The following is a 17,545-nucleotide window of genomic DNA, read 5'->3' as shown; positions in this document are numbered from 1 at the left end:
TACTTTTCTTTCACAGGTTAAAGCAATCAAATGTATGTTCATGTTGAATTCTAGACATGGAAATAGAATATCTTTCTGTTATAAGTTCAGTTCTGTATCAAGAGCAGTCTGCCAAAATTCTGTTTCCACTAAAAAAGATAAATTGATGCTGGAGCCAGGCTAGAAAATATATAGGCAAAATCCTTTTTATTTTGGTGTGGGAGGACTGAGATGTCAGGAGATGACAGCAGGCTGCAATGGCCAGGCAGTTTAGCTGAAGGGCTGAACTCCTGCTACACAAGATACAGAAACCCCTGTGAAAGAACAAGCAGAGATCAAACAGGTGAGTGGTCAGCAACAGCTCATGAAGGGAGACTAAAATGATAAGCAAGGAGAAGGCTGGAGGTGAAAGCTTGGAATGGTACCTATAACACTTGGAATCAGTGTCAAATATTGGCTATTTGCCCTACTGGCTTGTTATTTATTACTTATTGAATAATTAATGATGTTTCCTACTACTCCCTAGCAACTGTGTAGATGGAAAATCTACTGATTAGTCAGCAGGTGGTCACTATCAGAGTGTTTGAATTCCTCATAGATTGTCTCCGAATTGTGTTTATGTGACACAGTTTTAGCAGTAGGGTTTGTAGGGTGGTCCTGTAAGAAGAGCCTGGAAGCTGCTCACTGTCAGATACAAGCCAGTTCTAGGCAGCTTCAAAAGTCATTGGCCTTAGCTGAGTTGTGCTTACATGTTTAAGAAAGCTTGGTGTGTGATCACCTTGCCCCGATCTAAACCCCTGGCCTTTTTAATTGTATTTTCTCCCCATTCTGCTGAGGATGTGGAGTGAGCAAGCACCTGTGTGATGTTGCCAACTTGTATTAAACCATAACAATCTCTTTAGTATTCTGTTTAGAAGCAATTGTAGTCATTTTCTGTCCAATGGCTGCTTAGGTTTTTGTTACGTTGTTTCATGTTGCCCTTATTACTTCTATTTGTTTATAATATTCAACCATAGTGGAAAGAAATGAGAGCTGTGATTTGTGGTTGGAGTAGACTGCCAACAGAAAAGCTCTTGCCAGTTTTCTGGATGTTTTGACTGGTAGGCAGTGAGGTCATGCTTATAAGCCTCTCCAAGTCACCTTTAGTGCAGGTAGATCTTTTCTACTGTCACATTTCTTGACGTGCTGTTGTCCATGTTCAGGTGGTTTGCAAAATTAAGTTAAATTAAAATTTAATGCATTTTAATGTGATCAGAAGAAGCTTTTTTTATTGTAAGGTAGTTTTTCTAGTCAGATCCAAAATCATGGGAGTGGAGTAATATTATATATACTGAAGAGCCAGACTGTGGAGGATGTAATCCATTTTCACTTACCATTTTGTGTTCATATAGTTAATGTAGTAATGTCTTGAAATTGATGGAGCTGTAGAATATTTGCTGAGTATTTGCAGTGACTTAAGCAGAAAACTTGTTCTATAAAAGTCTGCATAAGACCTGCTTTTCTATTACGTATATGCTTTTCCTAGCCCTGTCCCTGGATGTGCTGTAGTTCAGTATTTGTTAGCTTGACAGATTTATTGCTATGTGATGTGAATTCACCCAGTGAATTCCAAGCAAGGTTGGAACAGCTCATGGCCTGTTACTTCCCTCCCGAGAGGTAAAGCAGCTAAAATAGTTCAAACGGTCAAAAAGGTTGTTTGTCACCTTGGGAAGTAGGATTTGAGATTACTTCATCACTGAATGGCCATCTGTTACAGAAAAAAAACATTGTTCCTCACAGATACAATTTTTAATAAATATAATGAATTATTGTTATTTGATAATAATACTTCTCTGGGCAGAGCTTTCTTGCCTCTTTGCCCATTCGTGGTTTTCACCCATACTCTTCCCTCATGTTCCTCCACCTCAAATATGAAGTTAATTTTTATCTCCTGTCCTTAGTCTCCTGCTGACCAGTGTAAGAAAATCCATGCTGGTGATGAGGTGATTCAAGTCAACCATCAAACTGTGGTAAGTACTCTGGAGGTTTTGTCTATTCCCACTGCTAAAAGTATAATGACTTTTACTAGGAAACTTGGCCAAAGTAGATCACTCTTCATGGCTTTTAAAATATATCATTGCTTACACTTTTAAAAGGCTGAAATTATCATTAATTAACCTGAAAGAATGATTTCCATGCAGTGGAGACTTAAGTATTTCTGTTCCCCTTTTTCTTTTCTGTTTCCCCAAACTTTTATTCAATACTTTATTCACTCTTTAATTCAGGTGTCACATCTTCATTCCCTCTAAAATAAAAATCCAGCAACGTTTTGTATTGATTCATAAACAGTTATGAGGATTCCTGTTTACCTTTTACCCTATTCCTGAGCTGAAAGAAAATGTCTCTCTGATGTGACACTGTTCAGTTTATATCATGTGAATAAGAAGCTTAAATGTAAAATAAGATCTTAAATATTTCCTGGATTTTTAGTCTTTTCAAGATTCTTAGAATATTATTTTAAATATATGTATCCAATGAAATCTACTGTCTCCAGTATCATGATTGTTTTCCATAGGGACCGTACTTAAATCATTATAAGATGGAAATTTATTTAATGTTATGCTACTCTGTCAAGAATAAATCCTGTTTTTTAAAAAAATCCATTCTGAAAATGATTAGATGTAGTCATTCTGTATTACCATTAGTGAAAATACTTCCCTGATTAGGGGAAGTAGAGACTTCTTTGTATAGATTCTAATCCTGTAACTGACTACTGACATAATCTCATCTAATTCTGACTAAACAAGGTCGATGTATTTTCTGGATAAACTGATATTCATTCACGATGATAATTTGATTTTTCACAACATCCAGTGACGTTCCCATAACCCGTAATAAGTTGTTCCAGTCGTTAATTATTCTTGCTGCTGAGTGAGGTGTCATTTTATTTGTATTATGCTTCCGGTCCTTTGATCTTGACACATTTATATCTATTTTACTGGAGATCCCATTTCTCATGTAGATACTTTCAGAGTGTAATCAAATTACCTCTTCACTTTTTTTTTTTTTTTGATAACCAAAATAATTTGAGCACTTTCAATTTTTCATCATAATGCATTACTCACTTTGTTTAAATTCCCAGCTGTAATACTTTGCATATTTAACACTGAGTCACTGCTCTACAGGAAAAACAAATTCACAGACAAGGCAATACACCTGTGCCAAAATAGCACAAATGAGACTATTTTACTGTAACCACTAACTTGCCATTTGCCATTTTTTTAAAGGCTACTGCTCATTTCTCTTCATTCACAGGCAAAATTGAAATTAAAAGAACACCTGGATTTATTCTCTATAAAATAAAAACTGTAATTTCAATTGAAATTTGCCTCTTTCCATTGGGGGTTCCATTTGAAGAGAGGAATCACTAACCATTTTGAAACTGTGAGAGAAGTAAGCTTTTAAATAGGTTTAGGATGTAGAGTGGAAAATAGCTATACTGTCCCTACATTCCAGTGGAGTCAGCACAGATAACAGCACTTCTAATCCTGGAGGCATTTCTCTGGGGTTGTAAAGCTATAGCAGAGGATTAAGTATGCTGACAACGTCAGTCCATTGAATTGCTGTATGTGTGGAGTTAAGTATTTTTGGATTGGTGTGACTGGAATGTTGTGGCTGCATGTCTTCAAAATAATTCTTGTTGCTTAAAATTTACATCATAATTTTATATAAAGCATATCTGAATTAAGAAGTATCTGATTGCTAAAGGTAGATATATTAATACTTTCTTTTTCCTGAAATCAGCTATATTAGCAAATATATTAACTATATTAACAAAACAGCGCAATTTGCTTTACTTTTCAAATGATTTTTCAGTGTAGATGAAAATTTCAGAAAGTGAGTTCACAAAGTATCAAAGCAAAGCTGCTTTCAAATTATATAATGCAACAGTTGAGTAGGAAATAAAAGATTTACCACGTGGAATTTGCTGTAACCAAAGAACACTCTGTTATACAATTACGAAGATCAAAGAAAAAATAATAGTACTTTAGGCAAGAAATTAATTAAATCAGTCGACTCACCACTAGCTGTTAAGATCACTTAATCATTATCCAATTTCCTTATTTGCTTTTTTTGCTTATTAGATTTTAATAAAACACCACAAGATACTTGGAAAAATAAAGTACATGTTCTTAAATACTTTAACTCTTTTTTAGCTTGTCAGTAACAACAGGCACTAATTCTGCCACTATCTTGAGAATGTGTTTCCTTTTTTTATAAAATTAAAATAAGTCATTTATATGTGACTGCGCTTTTATTTGTTTATAATAATTGCAATTACACCATAAGTTCTGTGAAATATATCTATTCTTCTGTTAGCTGAAATAAAAGAAAAGCAAATTTCATTTTGTCTTAACTTTTGTTAAAGTTTTTTGATTGTTTATTTGTTTTTAATAGATGGGAAATCATTCATTAATCAAAAATTAGGACAGTCATGCAGTGAAAATAGGGTAAAATTAGTGCTAAGAAATACTCATTTCTTTCCATTTTCCATAGCACAGATCATATAATATGTGGGACTATTAGAAGAAAGCCAGTCATAAAAAATAGAGAAACATATACCTGTTCAGAATGGAATCAAAGTCGATAAATGAAGGCCAAATAATATACATCTAAGTTTGCTAAAGACAACGACACTTCAATTGCATGTTCCTGAGCACAGGTTTTAAATGAATATTCTGCTTTAGGATAACTTTTTGTGTTGTGGAAATGTGAAGAGGAAAACTTACTAGCAAATACTATAGAAGGATTTACAGAAAAAAGGCTGATTAAAGTCTTGTAGAAAAAGGAATGTTAGGTGAAATACAATATACATTTATGAAGAATAAATGATTAATGTTCTACTGTTGATCATTTTTCAGACAGCAGAAATCTTACAGATCCAAACAAATAATGATCTAACTATGTGACCATCTGTAAAATGTTTCATCTACTTTGGTACACAAAAGTATTAGATTAACTAGGGAAAACTGAGTTTTCAGAAAACTGAGAACATTTTTTGAAGATTAGAATTTGAAGGTCACTTAATAGGACACAGAGCAATAATAATGCTTTTAGTAACTCATGTTGAAAGCTAAATGTTACTTAGGAGCAGCTGGCGAGAATCCAGAAGTCAGAATGTAGTAATTAATCCCAAATCGACTCATCACCATGGAGGTGATGTGACTGAAAATGGCAAAGATGAACTTGGAATTAATCAGGAACATGTTTCCAGGGGAAATAGAGTTTTAATGCCATTGTCTTGACATTGGTAATATCTTGTCTGAAATACTGTTCAGGTCATTTGCAGTCATCAAAGGTGAATTTACATGTGAACATTTAAAAATGTAATGGAGGCAAAGACGATGAATTTTCTGTCTCAGATGAAGGGATTCTTTAATTCCAGTTTTTTAAGGACTTTAATTTGGTTAACTTAGCCAGCTAGGCCTGAGAGGAAATAGAATTCTTCTGCCTTAACAGGTAGAGGCTATACAGGCCAGGGAAGGGAAGGAACAGTTAAAGGCAAAAAATGATGCTGTGGAAGAGCAAACATCCATATAAACATCTGTAAGTAGATCTGTGGTAAAATTTGAAAGAGATCCGCTTAGGAGGGTGACTGAGGAACTGATGAAAATGATTAACTTACAGTTGCCTGCATCTGCATAGAACAGGAAATAAATGGATGTAGTAGCCTGGAAAGGCTCTTTCTCTTCCAACACCTTTGCTTTGTTCTGTTTGTTACAGGTGTTTAGTACATTATCTCTAAATAGCTATTATTATTATGTAATGCTGATGCATTTTCATACTTGATAAGGTTATTCTCTGGAGTGAAGGTTACTACATAAATACATGATCAGCAGCCTAATGCCCTTTCATACTGCTCATTGTATGTCAATTAGCATACTTTGATAATAGCAAGAACAGCATGAACACTGTTTGGATGCATAAAATGCACAGATTCCTTTTTCTATGGATTGCATTCTGAATCCCCTTCACATAAATCTGGATCTTTTAAATGAGAGGGAACAAAATTAAGATCCCTGCAACAGTTTAGTAAATTTCAGCGCTACCTTATTGATGTTAGAATATTTATTGAGTTAATTTTGCAGGTGTATGTGTACTGAATTATAAATTTGAGTCTTAAAGAAAGTTTACTGTGGATGGAGGTATGTCTGTAAATGTAGCACCAGGTTGTACTGTTTGTGTTTAATCTTGCTGTGTTGTGAAATGTAAGTAGGAAAAAGAAAGATAAAAAATTGAAGAGAAAATGTCATGAGAATTACAACTTCTACCCCCAGAATAAGTCATTTGGTTTGTAAGGAAATGTCCGCGTAGTACTCTAAGAATTCTGCCCTTCATTGTTTCTCTGTTACTTAATAAAAATCTCCCTGTAAGATAAAGTAAGTATGTTTATAATTCCACCATCAATTATTGTTAGGAACAGTTAAGAAATAAATGAGGAGAGCAAATCAGCTACCAGTGTTAATGAAGAGCTTCCATTTAGTGACAAAAAGTAGTCTTGTGATCTTGCAGCCTAATAATAATTTCTAATATCCATATTAATCAAACTGCTTCCCTTGATTAGTTCCCTTGCCTGGGCAGTATTATAAGGCAAAGTGAATTATGGCTTTAAAATACAAAAAGATGTCTTTTTCCTTAACAAAATGTTGAGTTTACGCAGTCCTCATATTTATTTACATGTTTATTTTTAATGAAAATATGAAGATAGGTCATGCTGTTAAGATTCAAGTAAATATCCAGATGGGTTTGCTTATGTATTCAAAGAGCCTTGAGGGGAAACATCTGTCCTGGTTCATGTAGGGGTTAGGTCCTACTGGAGTCAAAACAAAATTACTTGTTTGCAGGTGGTGTGCAATGTCATACGTTCTAAATATTTCATAAATGTTATTCTGTACTATTGGTTTCCTGATCAAATGCGTAGGAAGACAGGTCTTAAATTCCTTTTTAGTTAAAGCCTGTCAAGTGATACCATTAATACACACAACTCTCACAAATGGATGAAGGTTTAATCTACCTTCTTTCTGTGAGATGCATTATGTATTTTTGTATTTCTTGTAAGCTTTCAATGTTTTTAGAATCTTGATGTATAGATTTTGATGAAGTAATAATGGAACTGAGGAAATGCATTTATGCTTTATCCCTAGAATTTTCAGGAAAAGCAAAGCAAAGAATATAGGTATTCTATTGACTGAGCACTTCTTGTACCACTCTCTGTGTTTTTAAAGAATCCAGTTTGGAGGTAAATAACTTTTGTGGTGGCCTTAACTACTGGAATTCTCTGATGAGCATCATTTTCAACAGCCCAGCTGTTTCTTCAGTTTCTTTTAACAGATGCGTAGGCTTACTCATGCTCAAATGCACTGTGAAGGAGCAAAGTCAATATTGAGAGACTTTAAAGAAGTTATTGTAGACAAACTAGAAGACAAACTAATTGAATGTAGGTTAATGAGTAAGCTGTTTTTCTGAACATACTACTCATGCAGTTCTAACTGTAAAATTATCAGCTTTAGACACACAAAATTACTACAGCCTTGTGTGTGTTTATATCATTATACTCTTGTGATAAATCTAGTATCATAAAGACTGATATTTTTGAACTGCTGTTTTAAACCATAGAATCATAGAATCACAAGGTTGGAAAGGACCTACAAGATCATCTAGTCCAACTGTCCTCCCACTATCATTGCTCTGTTATTCCAGTATCCACTAAATATCTCTCGTACTTTCTTTGAGAAAATACTTTAAAATAGACAAGAGTAGAGCAAAATTTTTTCACCAGAACCATTTTTTAACAATACAGAAGTACAAATCAATATAAAGTATTGAACAATCCTAAAAATAGATCAGAAAAAAGACATTAGATTTCTACCTGCCTCTTACCATTTTTCATTTATGTTACATTAATCTATTTATTGGACTAGATGATCTTTCAAGGTTCCTTCCAATCCCTGACAGTCTGTGATTCTATCTTTAATAATTAAGAGGAATTTTTCTTTTTGGCTAATGTTATGAAATTAAACAAATTTAAAGCCTGGGAGTATTTAATTTTCTATGATATATAACATTTCTCTTTACAAACATTGTGCATCTTCTCCCAGGTAAACAGTGATAGGACAAGCATAATGACCTTAAATTCCGCCAGGGTAGGTTCAGGTTGGATATTAGGAAAGACTTCTCAGGAAAAGTGGTGATGCATTGGAACAGATTGCCCTAGGAGATGGTGGAGTCATCATCCTTGGAGGTGTTCAGGAAAAGGGTAGTTGTGGTACTGAGGAAAATGGGTTAGTGGGGATGGATTGGCAATTGGACCTGCAGATCTTAGTAGTCTTTTCCAACCTTAATGATTTTATGATTCCATCACTACGGTGGTAATCCTCACTGCAGGCCTCTGACTGTGTTTTTCACATTCTTTGGGTTATGAACCAGGTATACCTCAGGCATATGAGACTTTCCACACTCTACTTTGTAGGCCTGGTTTACCATGAGAGCACATACATAGGAATAGGGCACTGTATTACATTATGTAATTATGTCTACTAGAGAACTGCACCATGCAGAGCTTTATCACATCATACAAACACAACATAATAATGTCCTGAATTTGTTGATTTACATTTAGTGGGTATTCTAGCTGCACCAGTTTCTTTTATTCGGGAAAATAGAGTGTCATGTTAGTCTTTTTTTTTTTTTTCCTCATTAATCTTATGTTAACTTTAACACTCAATACTGGGCGAAATGTCTTAACCCATTTTGTAGAATCTGATTAACTGAATGGTTAAAACTTAAAGGACCAATATATCCTTTTGCTGATCACATCTCACCACAGCTAGAGGTTGATAATTGCTATTAAAGAATGTTTAAGAATAAATGTCGTACTCTGTTTGAAGGACTGGTTTTCAACAAAGAATTTTTAATCCTCTGTAATGACTTCTATTTTCTCAAAGATATTTTTAGTAATACAATTAATAATAACATGTCCAAATTCCTATGAGCATTTTATCATAGCCTAGTAGTAATGATTGCGGACTGTTCTTTAATAGATCTTGGTATTTAATAATTTTGTCATTAAGATTATCATTGAAATAATTTATCATTAACTTAATTATTTATCATTCTTATCTAAAAGGAGCTCGTGGAACTCTAAAGGTTTCAACATACTGAAAGTTGCAGTCATCTATAGAAATAGAAAATATTTAACTTTCAGTTCTATAACTAAGTAAAAAAACACATACATATTCAGTCTTTTATAAGCAGGACAAAAACTAGACTAGTTTCTATGGAATGGAAGTTATATATATAAAAAATATATTTGTTTTCAGTTGCGGCCTCTTTAAAATTACTTCCATTTTCTGCTTTCCTTTGGCCAAAGCATTTTTAGAATATTTTCCAGCAACACTAAAAATAGAATAGAACTTTAAAAGGCTATTAATATCCTTTTTAGAACTATGACGCATATTGCAGTTCTTTCCAAGATAGGTGTTCACCTTTGGGATCCTGGCTTCAGCCCACTGCGTAGCTCAGATACGAACGATAGGTTTCTAGCCTTTCTTTTACACTCCTGTAAGAGGATTTGAACTGAGAATTCTTCATGGTTACCTTTATAATTTTCTCTCCAACTTCATATATGGTCAGTTACTATCAAAAATAGTCAAAAATTAAATTTAGCAAATATAATGGCATTGAATGCTTGCATATACTTGTAAAGTTAAGCTCAAAAGTTATGGGACATCTCATTTTCGAGGCAGGGTCGCAAATGTATTGACAAAAATGCAAATGTTAGAAGGAATTTAGGGAATTCATGGAGCCAAATTTGTTCTCATATTTAAGCTAGTGTTTTAATAAAAGAATATATAACTATCTGTAGGTAGGTAGGAATTGTGGTTTAATTTATAAAAATGTGAATTTTAATGATTTTCACTTTCTATTCTGAATTTATACATCTGACCATGTACATATTTTTTTCTCATGTGCATATACACCTGAGGAAACTGTGGTCATCAGCATGTAAACATAGGACTTGTTTTAGCATAAGCACAAATATATCCTCTTTTATATTATTCAAAACCTCCTCACCCATTCAGGATGATAGGGTATTGCAAAACATTAATAAAAAAATCCCATAAAAATCTATTATTTATTTTCAGATATAACAATTTCATGGTTATATACGTTCATATTGAAATAATCAAGACAATCAATAAACATCTATAAATAACCATTTTATGAAAGGCACACTTAAAATATTTTTGTTTTTAGTGATGTTCTTTTTTATGTCTGTTTCCCCTTTATAGTAACTTGAATTATTCATTTCTATCTGGGGTGTGTGTGTATGAATCAAGTAAATGATAATTTATTTTCAGGTAGCATCTAAAAGCTGTTGTATGTGTTGATAAAGTACAGTATGTCTACCTCCTCCACAGTGAGGGTTTCAACAAGGAATCCAGACAAATTATTCCTTAGCTCAGCTAACAGGGAATGCAAAGTTTTCTGTCTCGGAAGTTGTGAAAAATACTCTCTCCATTTGTCTATAATAATCACATTGAAAAATTAAAAGTTTTTTTTCATGATACTTGCTGGGAATAAAATAAAATTTGATTTGTCTCACAGAGTGCTCTGAGGGAAGTGGAACCAGTAAATTTTGGAGGGGAAGAGTGCCTTGGCTTTTGTGTGTTGACTTATCACCATATCCCTCTTCCTTCCTCTGTCTCCCTGCTCCATTTACCATTAATGATACCCCTGAAAGCACTAATATTTTGTCTGCTCGTGAGCAGAGCACACGTGGATGGTTACCCAGCCAACATAACATATAAAATATGAGTTCTGCTTGTTTTTCCCTCAGAAGTCTATTAATTTGGTGTTTGCAAAGTCATTTGCTGAAATCCTTTGTGGCACTTCTTGTGTTCTAACTTTTTTAAAATATCAGTTCTGCTTGCAAACTTGATTTAAAACACAGTGACCTTACAAATTATTAAAAGGAAGAGAGTGTTCACTTACACATTATTTTATTGAGAAATTAGGCTTAAAAACCCCAAAACAACAACAACAAAAAACAACAGAAATGACTCAACTTCACCAGCATCATTTCAGTCCAACAGAAGTAATCAGATATACTTTATAAAAACTGTTTGTGTTAGCAAAGAGCAGGAAGTAATAGACCATTTCACCTCATAGAAGCCTTCCTTCACATCTAAAGCTAAATGGAGAGCTTTCAGAACTCAGTTTTGAAAATGGAATTTTTTTCTTAGGTTGGCTGGCAATTAAAGAACCTGGTAAATGCATTGCGGGAAGACCCAAATGGTGTGATTTTAACCTTGAAAAAACGTCCTCAGAATACCCTGGTTTCTGCTCCTGCCCTTTTGAAGAATGTCAGGTGGAAACCTCTTGCGCTTCAGGTAAGAATGATGTTGCAGCTCTGGTGTCATGGTAAATCCTTCACATTAGTAAAGGGAAAATACCAAGAACCGTTCTTTCCAATAGAAGAAACAGAATCCTCTTTAAAAAGGATTCCCAATTCCTTTGAAGTAGGGTGCTAGGTCTGTGTGGCAATACTATATGTGTTATTAACAGTGTTTTCCTCATTTTTTTCCTGAAGTTGGCAATAATAGGAGTTCATTTTCACATAATATTACTGAGGAGCTAGGCAGCCAAAGCATGAGTAATGTGCTCTGGCTACCAATTGCCCCTCTCTGTTTTCATCTCTTTACGGTCTATAAAAAGTACTTGGTTTTGATCAAGAATGGCAGAGTATTTCAGGAAAACTGTCCTTGCAGTCTATATTTCTCATCGGTTTGTTTCTGGTGGCAATGCTAGTGAATCCTCTGTATTTCTGTGTATATATTCCTTGAAATTAATATAGATTGGGGAAAAAAAAAAAAAAAAAAAAAAAGAATAAACATGTCAACGTGTGATAGAAACATCATTAAAAAAATCTTAAATATGCACAGTTATCAACTTAAAAATTGCATTTGATAATAATTTTTATCTTTAATGATGTATTATGTAGTGTAGGAAGTTTATGTATTTTTGTAACATGGAAGGTTCAGAGTTATTTGCTTGGTGCACATGATACATTGTGTTTCTAAGTCATTTCTACATGAATGAAACAAAACAAGCCCCTCAGACCTGTGCTGTCAATTTTTTTTTTCCTCACCTGCCTTTTATTGAGCCTTTCATGCTTCAAACTACCTACATCCTATTCAGCTACTTCAGGTAAGCAATATGTACAATCCTTACAGCTCAAGAGTGCTGATATTTTGTTTTATGCCACCTTTCCTTTCCCTGTGACTACCCTTACTGGGGGATAGGAAAGGGACATTGTGACACTCAGAGACTGAGATCCAATCAGGTTTTTCTGTCATAAGGGCAGAGGATTAGCGTCCTTCTCTCTAGCAGTATGATTGTATGTCTGTCTGTGAGCTTCATATGAAGTCTCCAGAGACAATGAAAGGCATTTGCAATACTGCTTCCATAGAGAACCTCTCTTTCTGTTGCTATATGAAAGAATTGTAATTCACAGGTATCATAAATTCAGGAAGCTATATCAATGAGAAACTAATATCTGCTGTGTATACAACATGTTTTTTTGTTTTACAAAAGTTATCACCCTTTGTCATGTTGTCAGATATATTAAAGTGCACCAAAGTCTTTTGTAGCATTTTCAACATTTTCACTTTTTGTGATGTGTCCTTTTCTGTCGACTCAGAAATCAAGAGCCCCAGAAGAACAAAGGGTTCTTTAAGTATCATTGTAACTAGGATATTCTTCCATACCAGAAAATAATATGAGGGATTTCAGTACATACATACATGAATAATCTCAGGAAACAAAAGGAACATTCCCAGGGTTATTTATTAACAATAGACTTTGTAATAAGATACTGAAAATCTTTAACAAGATCTTTAACATCTTGTGTTCTTCTTTAGCCTTCAGTCCACAAAAATGATCTCAAGGGTCAGGATGTAGAAACAATTCCAAATGCAGTTTTTGGTTTTGCCAGTTTCTCACCTAGATCTAGAGTCATTACTGTTGTTGCTAATGACTTGGAACTAGCATAATTAATTTCAAGATGATACTAAATATTGTGTTTCCTGGACAGCTGACATAACAGCTTGATGCTGCTGAGAAACAATGATCTCACTTCCCTCTCCCTGTTCATGGCTGCAGGTTGTCCTTGCCTTTGTTTGACTTTGGCACTTTTTAGGTTCTCCAGATCCATTTGATTCATTGAAAGCATGAGAAAAACAAATAAAACCAGAAGCCTTCCTACCACTTCTGGATTAAACATCAAGAAGCTATCTGACAGACTGTAAAAGATAAGTGGAATACGTCAGCATAGACAAGGTTTTATACTTTAGGATATGCAATGTCTGGCCAAGCGACAATTTGCAAAATAAAGTCTGAGTTAAAGTGGATCAGGACTGAAAACGATCCAGCAAATGTCAGACCATCACAAAAGAAAGGGAAACATAATACACCCTGAGACAGAGTACATGCAGAACATTCTTCCATCCTGACATAGTATTTGTGATGTTTAAACAGCAAATATCAGATCAGTTTTTGGCTAAATATTCTTTCACTAACAGTTGTCTGTTTTTCCTCTATATTTTCCTTTCTCCTTTACTTGCTGAAGAGGCAAGTAAGGAAATATGTTGTATAAAGTGAACTCAAATCTTTCATAAAAACTGAGCCAAATGTTTCCTTCCTTCCCCTGCCCTCACCAACTACCAGAAAGCAGGATCCTAAAGGAATCAGGCAGTTACCTAGAAAGTACCTTTTTCTAAGTCAGAGACGTTGCATAGTCTTTGATGGGATATATATATATATATATCTGTGTGTGTGTCTGTATGTATACATATATATATATTTATTTTTTTTTCCTTTAGAAGAATTGTTGAATAAATTTATTTAGTAGAAATCATACTGTCACTCATACACATAGTGACACGAAGTATGGGTATGATTCAAATGTGATGAATTCCTTTTTAAAATGCTAAAATGTAAAATATAATTCTTATTAAAAGAGCACAACAGAATTTCAGAGGTAGGTTTTAAGAACTTGAAATTCAGGGGTGTGAAAAAATATTTGTTATCTAATACTCAGTAGGAATTTTTTGAATTCAGCTTTTCTATGACTGCTTAGGGTATATACAGGTTTTAATTTTTTCACAATATTTATGTTAAAAAAAAAAACATAAGAAGTCAATTCATGAATCATTAGTGATGAAGAATCTGTGAATGGGCATAAATGGTATTTTTTTCATCTAACTGTACTATTTCTTATAGCTTCCCTTCATGCAGTAGACTATCAAAATAGAAGTTCTGTTTCCGTTTTCTTTCAATGAAACATCTGTCATACCATTTTTTTTTTGTCTCTATTTGACATTATGTGACACTAGAAAAATTATTTTCATTTTTAAATTCTTTGATAACCCTTCCACTCAACAGTTCTTTCATCTGCAATGACAAATTGGGTTCTGTTTGTTTGTTTGTATCTTTTTTTTTTTTTTAAAGAAAAAAGTGAGCATCCAGCCATTTCATTCAGTTCAAGGATTTATTGTATTTTTTCTTTTTATTCCTAGAAATTTTCTAATGAGAATGTTTCTTCCTGTTACAAGTACTTGACCCAGAACACTAAACATTTTGTTATTTTGCTTGAGCTATAGAATCTGCCAGTTGGTGATGTGAGTAATAAAGCTTTTCAACACTGACAGTTTTCTAATAATTCTTACGTATTCAAAAATGCATGCCATGCCCTGAGACTTAATAGGTATCTTCCAAATAATTCTAGCTAAGGAACTCATTTCCGATCTTAAGTAGATAATAAATACATAATAAAATTTAAACAAAAGAAAGATTCTGTAAGATTATGAGAAGAGATGCTTTTAGAGCCAAAGAAGCTCTGCTTAGATGAACGTGGAAATCAAAAAAGCTGTATATTTTAACTATCAAAAATTTATAAATCCACAAGACACGAACATACTGTGAGTGTACCAGCTGTTTCACAGCACAGCCATACTGACTTGCCAGTATGTGATAAAGACTGGTGTAGTAACAGTATTAAGATTTTGTTTCATACTTAGGAGGAGTAGTATTCTTATTGTTGAACATTCAACCTTTCTGAATAGCAGCTTGTCAAATAACAATTAGTTATCCATATCGCTGGCATAAATGAATCTGTTCTGACAAAAATGACACACTACAGGAATCCATAGGGTGCTACACAGTTACAAAGCCCAATTTTCCCTTACCACAGACAATCCATATAGAAGAGTGACGCCTGTGTGTTTTCTGTGAATTCACCCATCAGGGGAATTCTGGGGATTGAGTTTATTCCTTCAAGGGAGAAAGCAGAGTCCCAGTGCCCCATCCTTAATCATCAAATCCCCTCAAAAGGTAAGGGATGTCCATGTTCAAGCCTCTTCTTCCTGTATTACTGGGCTTCACCAGCTTCCTGGATCTAGCCCTGCTGTTTTTTGCAGCATACACTGAAGCCATATATTTATTGTTTTGAACAGCACTTTTGAAATAGACACAGTATGTAATTATCCCCAATATTTTCAAAACACACTCAGAGTCATAACAATGTATTTGTTTCCAAAACAGTTTGAATTTTTCCATTTGGCGAGCAATTGTTTACTTCTGATGAGCATTGAATTTATGTTTCATTTTCATTCTGATATTTAAGCATTGCTTAATTATCCTACCTATAATGAGCTGTTCTTGTTAGAAATTATGAATAGCTAGCAGCAAGTTACCTGGTGTGCAACTTTCAGAAGTTCTTTATAAACAAAACATCTTTTTCTTGGGATTTCTTTTTTTTTTTTTGCTCATGAGTGACTTCTCATGCATTATGCCAAGCAATCCCTGTCACCCACACTGAGAGTGAGGAAAATTAAGAACGTTAACTGGACCTGAGACAGAAAATTTAAAAAGTTGAAGACATCTTTTTAATTGATAGCCCTGGCTGTGATGAAATTTGCTATTATTAAAATGACCTAGTTTAGTCAGTTGGAGAAAATCCAGAGCACAGTACAATTCATTAGTGTCCTTGGAAACAAACCATATGAGGAAAAAAAAACCAAACCAGTTCTGTTTCCTTGCTGCCAAAGAAAGGGGAAATAGACAGTATTCAGAATGTAAAAAACAAAACAAAAAACTAAATAAAATGTTAAAGAGAAAGTTCTAATTTTCTGGGAATTACTCACTAGAGACTTTTGTAGGTACTTTCTTTTCTGAGTCTGAAATGCCTTTTCTACTTGTCAGTCTCCAATGGTGATAATGTAAAACTAGGTATCCAACTGCAGGTAAGTTGTATGATTACTGAAATATTTGCTGTTTAGTCTCTTTACTGCTACTGCCACACCATAACTAGAAACTGGAGCATAGGAAGTTCATCACGAATGTGCGCAAGAACTTCTTAATGGTGAGGGTGATGGAGAACTGGAACAGGCTGCCCAGGGGGGTTGAGGAGTCTCCTTCTTTGAAGATATTCAGGACCCGCCTGGATGCCTACCTTTGTGACCTGGTGTAGGGAACCTGCTTTGGCAGGGGGGTTGGACACCATGATCTCTGAAGGTCCCTTCCAACCCCTATGATTCTGTGATAACTGTTGAAATACTGATGGTATACTGAATGCAGTAGCTAATAGTGCAGACTGCACCAGTCCTTAATCTTCAGACAAGAAATTAGAAAGTCAGTCATGATTGTTGCTTATCTTTGGCAGTAATTTTTTAATTATTTGTATTTATGAAATAAAAGATGAACCCAGACATTGGACTAAATAAGAGAGAATTAACAATAAGAGAGAAGACCCCTATGCAGTCTGATTTTCTCATGGAAAGATATCCTTTGCTGATATTTAAAACAGCTTAGACTTGTTGAATGACATAAATATATTTTCAGTGTTTATCTCTGGAAGAATGAAAGCTTTCTGTTCAGAAAAATATTACCATTAGTCTTCAAAGTTTTCATTTTAGAAAACTAATTGTAACTATTCAAGCACCATTTTGTGTTTGAATTGAATTTTTCAAATACATTATCTGATTAATAATACTACATGAAAATAATTTCAATTTATTGAATGAAAATATCAAACTGCACATTGACAGCAAAAAGATTTTGTGTATATGACTTTGCATTGAATATTTGTTTAGTAGACACTATATCCATTGACTTGGACACCCCTATACATTTGAATGAAAAATTCATCACCTAAAAATTTTAAAAAGAAAAAAAATTTAAATCCTAAAAAACTCACTTTTTAGTGATACTTTAAACACATATCATGTGCACATTTGCTTTTTAGATTAATTGATAGTAGTCACTATTTGTGAAACTATTTGTTATCTTCATGATGCATGCATCACAGCTATGATTTCAGGAAAAAACAATAAGCAATTGTTGGCAATAAATAGCAATTGATATTATTATTCTGAGTGCTTCCATTCACTGAAAGTTTCCCTGATTTCTGTAGCGATTCTTATGTAAGGTATTTCAGCCATGTATATAATTTTCTTCTCAGCTGATT

At 34.0% G+C, this 17,545-nt stretch overlaps 1 protein-coding gene across 1 annotated transcript in view; it reads left to right on the top strand.

Moving 5' to 3' along the window:
* LOC107312666 (connector enhancer of kinase suppressor of ras 2-like) overlaps positions 1-17,545 on the top strand; it is a 167,892-nt gene that overhangs the window by 95,355 nt on the left and 54,992 nt on the right. Inside the window, exons 9-10 of the mRNA XM_085544621.1 lie at positions 1,920-1,988; positions 11,265-11,411. Coding sequence (XP_085400747.1) covers positions 1,920-1,988; positions 11,265-11,411 — 216 coding nt within the window. The remainder of the gene's footprint in view (positions 1-1,919; positions 1,989-11,264; positions 11,412-17,545) is intronic.

Source organism: Coturnix japonica, chromosome 4, assembly GCF_054131305.1.
Source record: "Coturnix japonica strain WE chromosome 4, WE-NBRP24, whole genome shotgun sequence".
Classification (NCBI taxonomy): Eukaryota; Metazoa; Chordata; class Aves; order Galliformes; family Phasianidae; genus Coturnix; species Coturnix japonica.
Note: the sequence above shows the minus strand (reverse complement) of the source record. Positions and strands in the feature narration are given on the sequence as shown.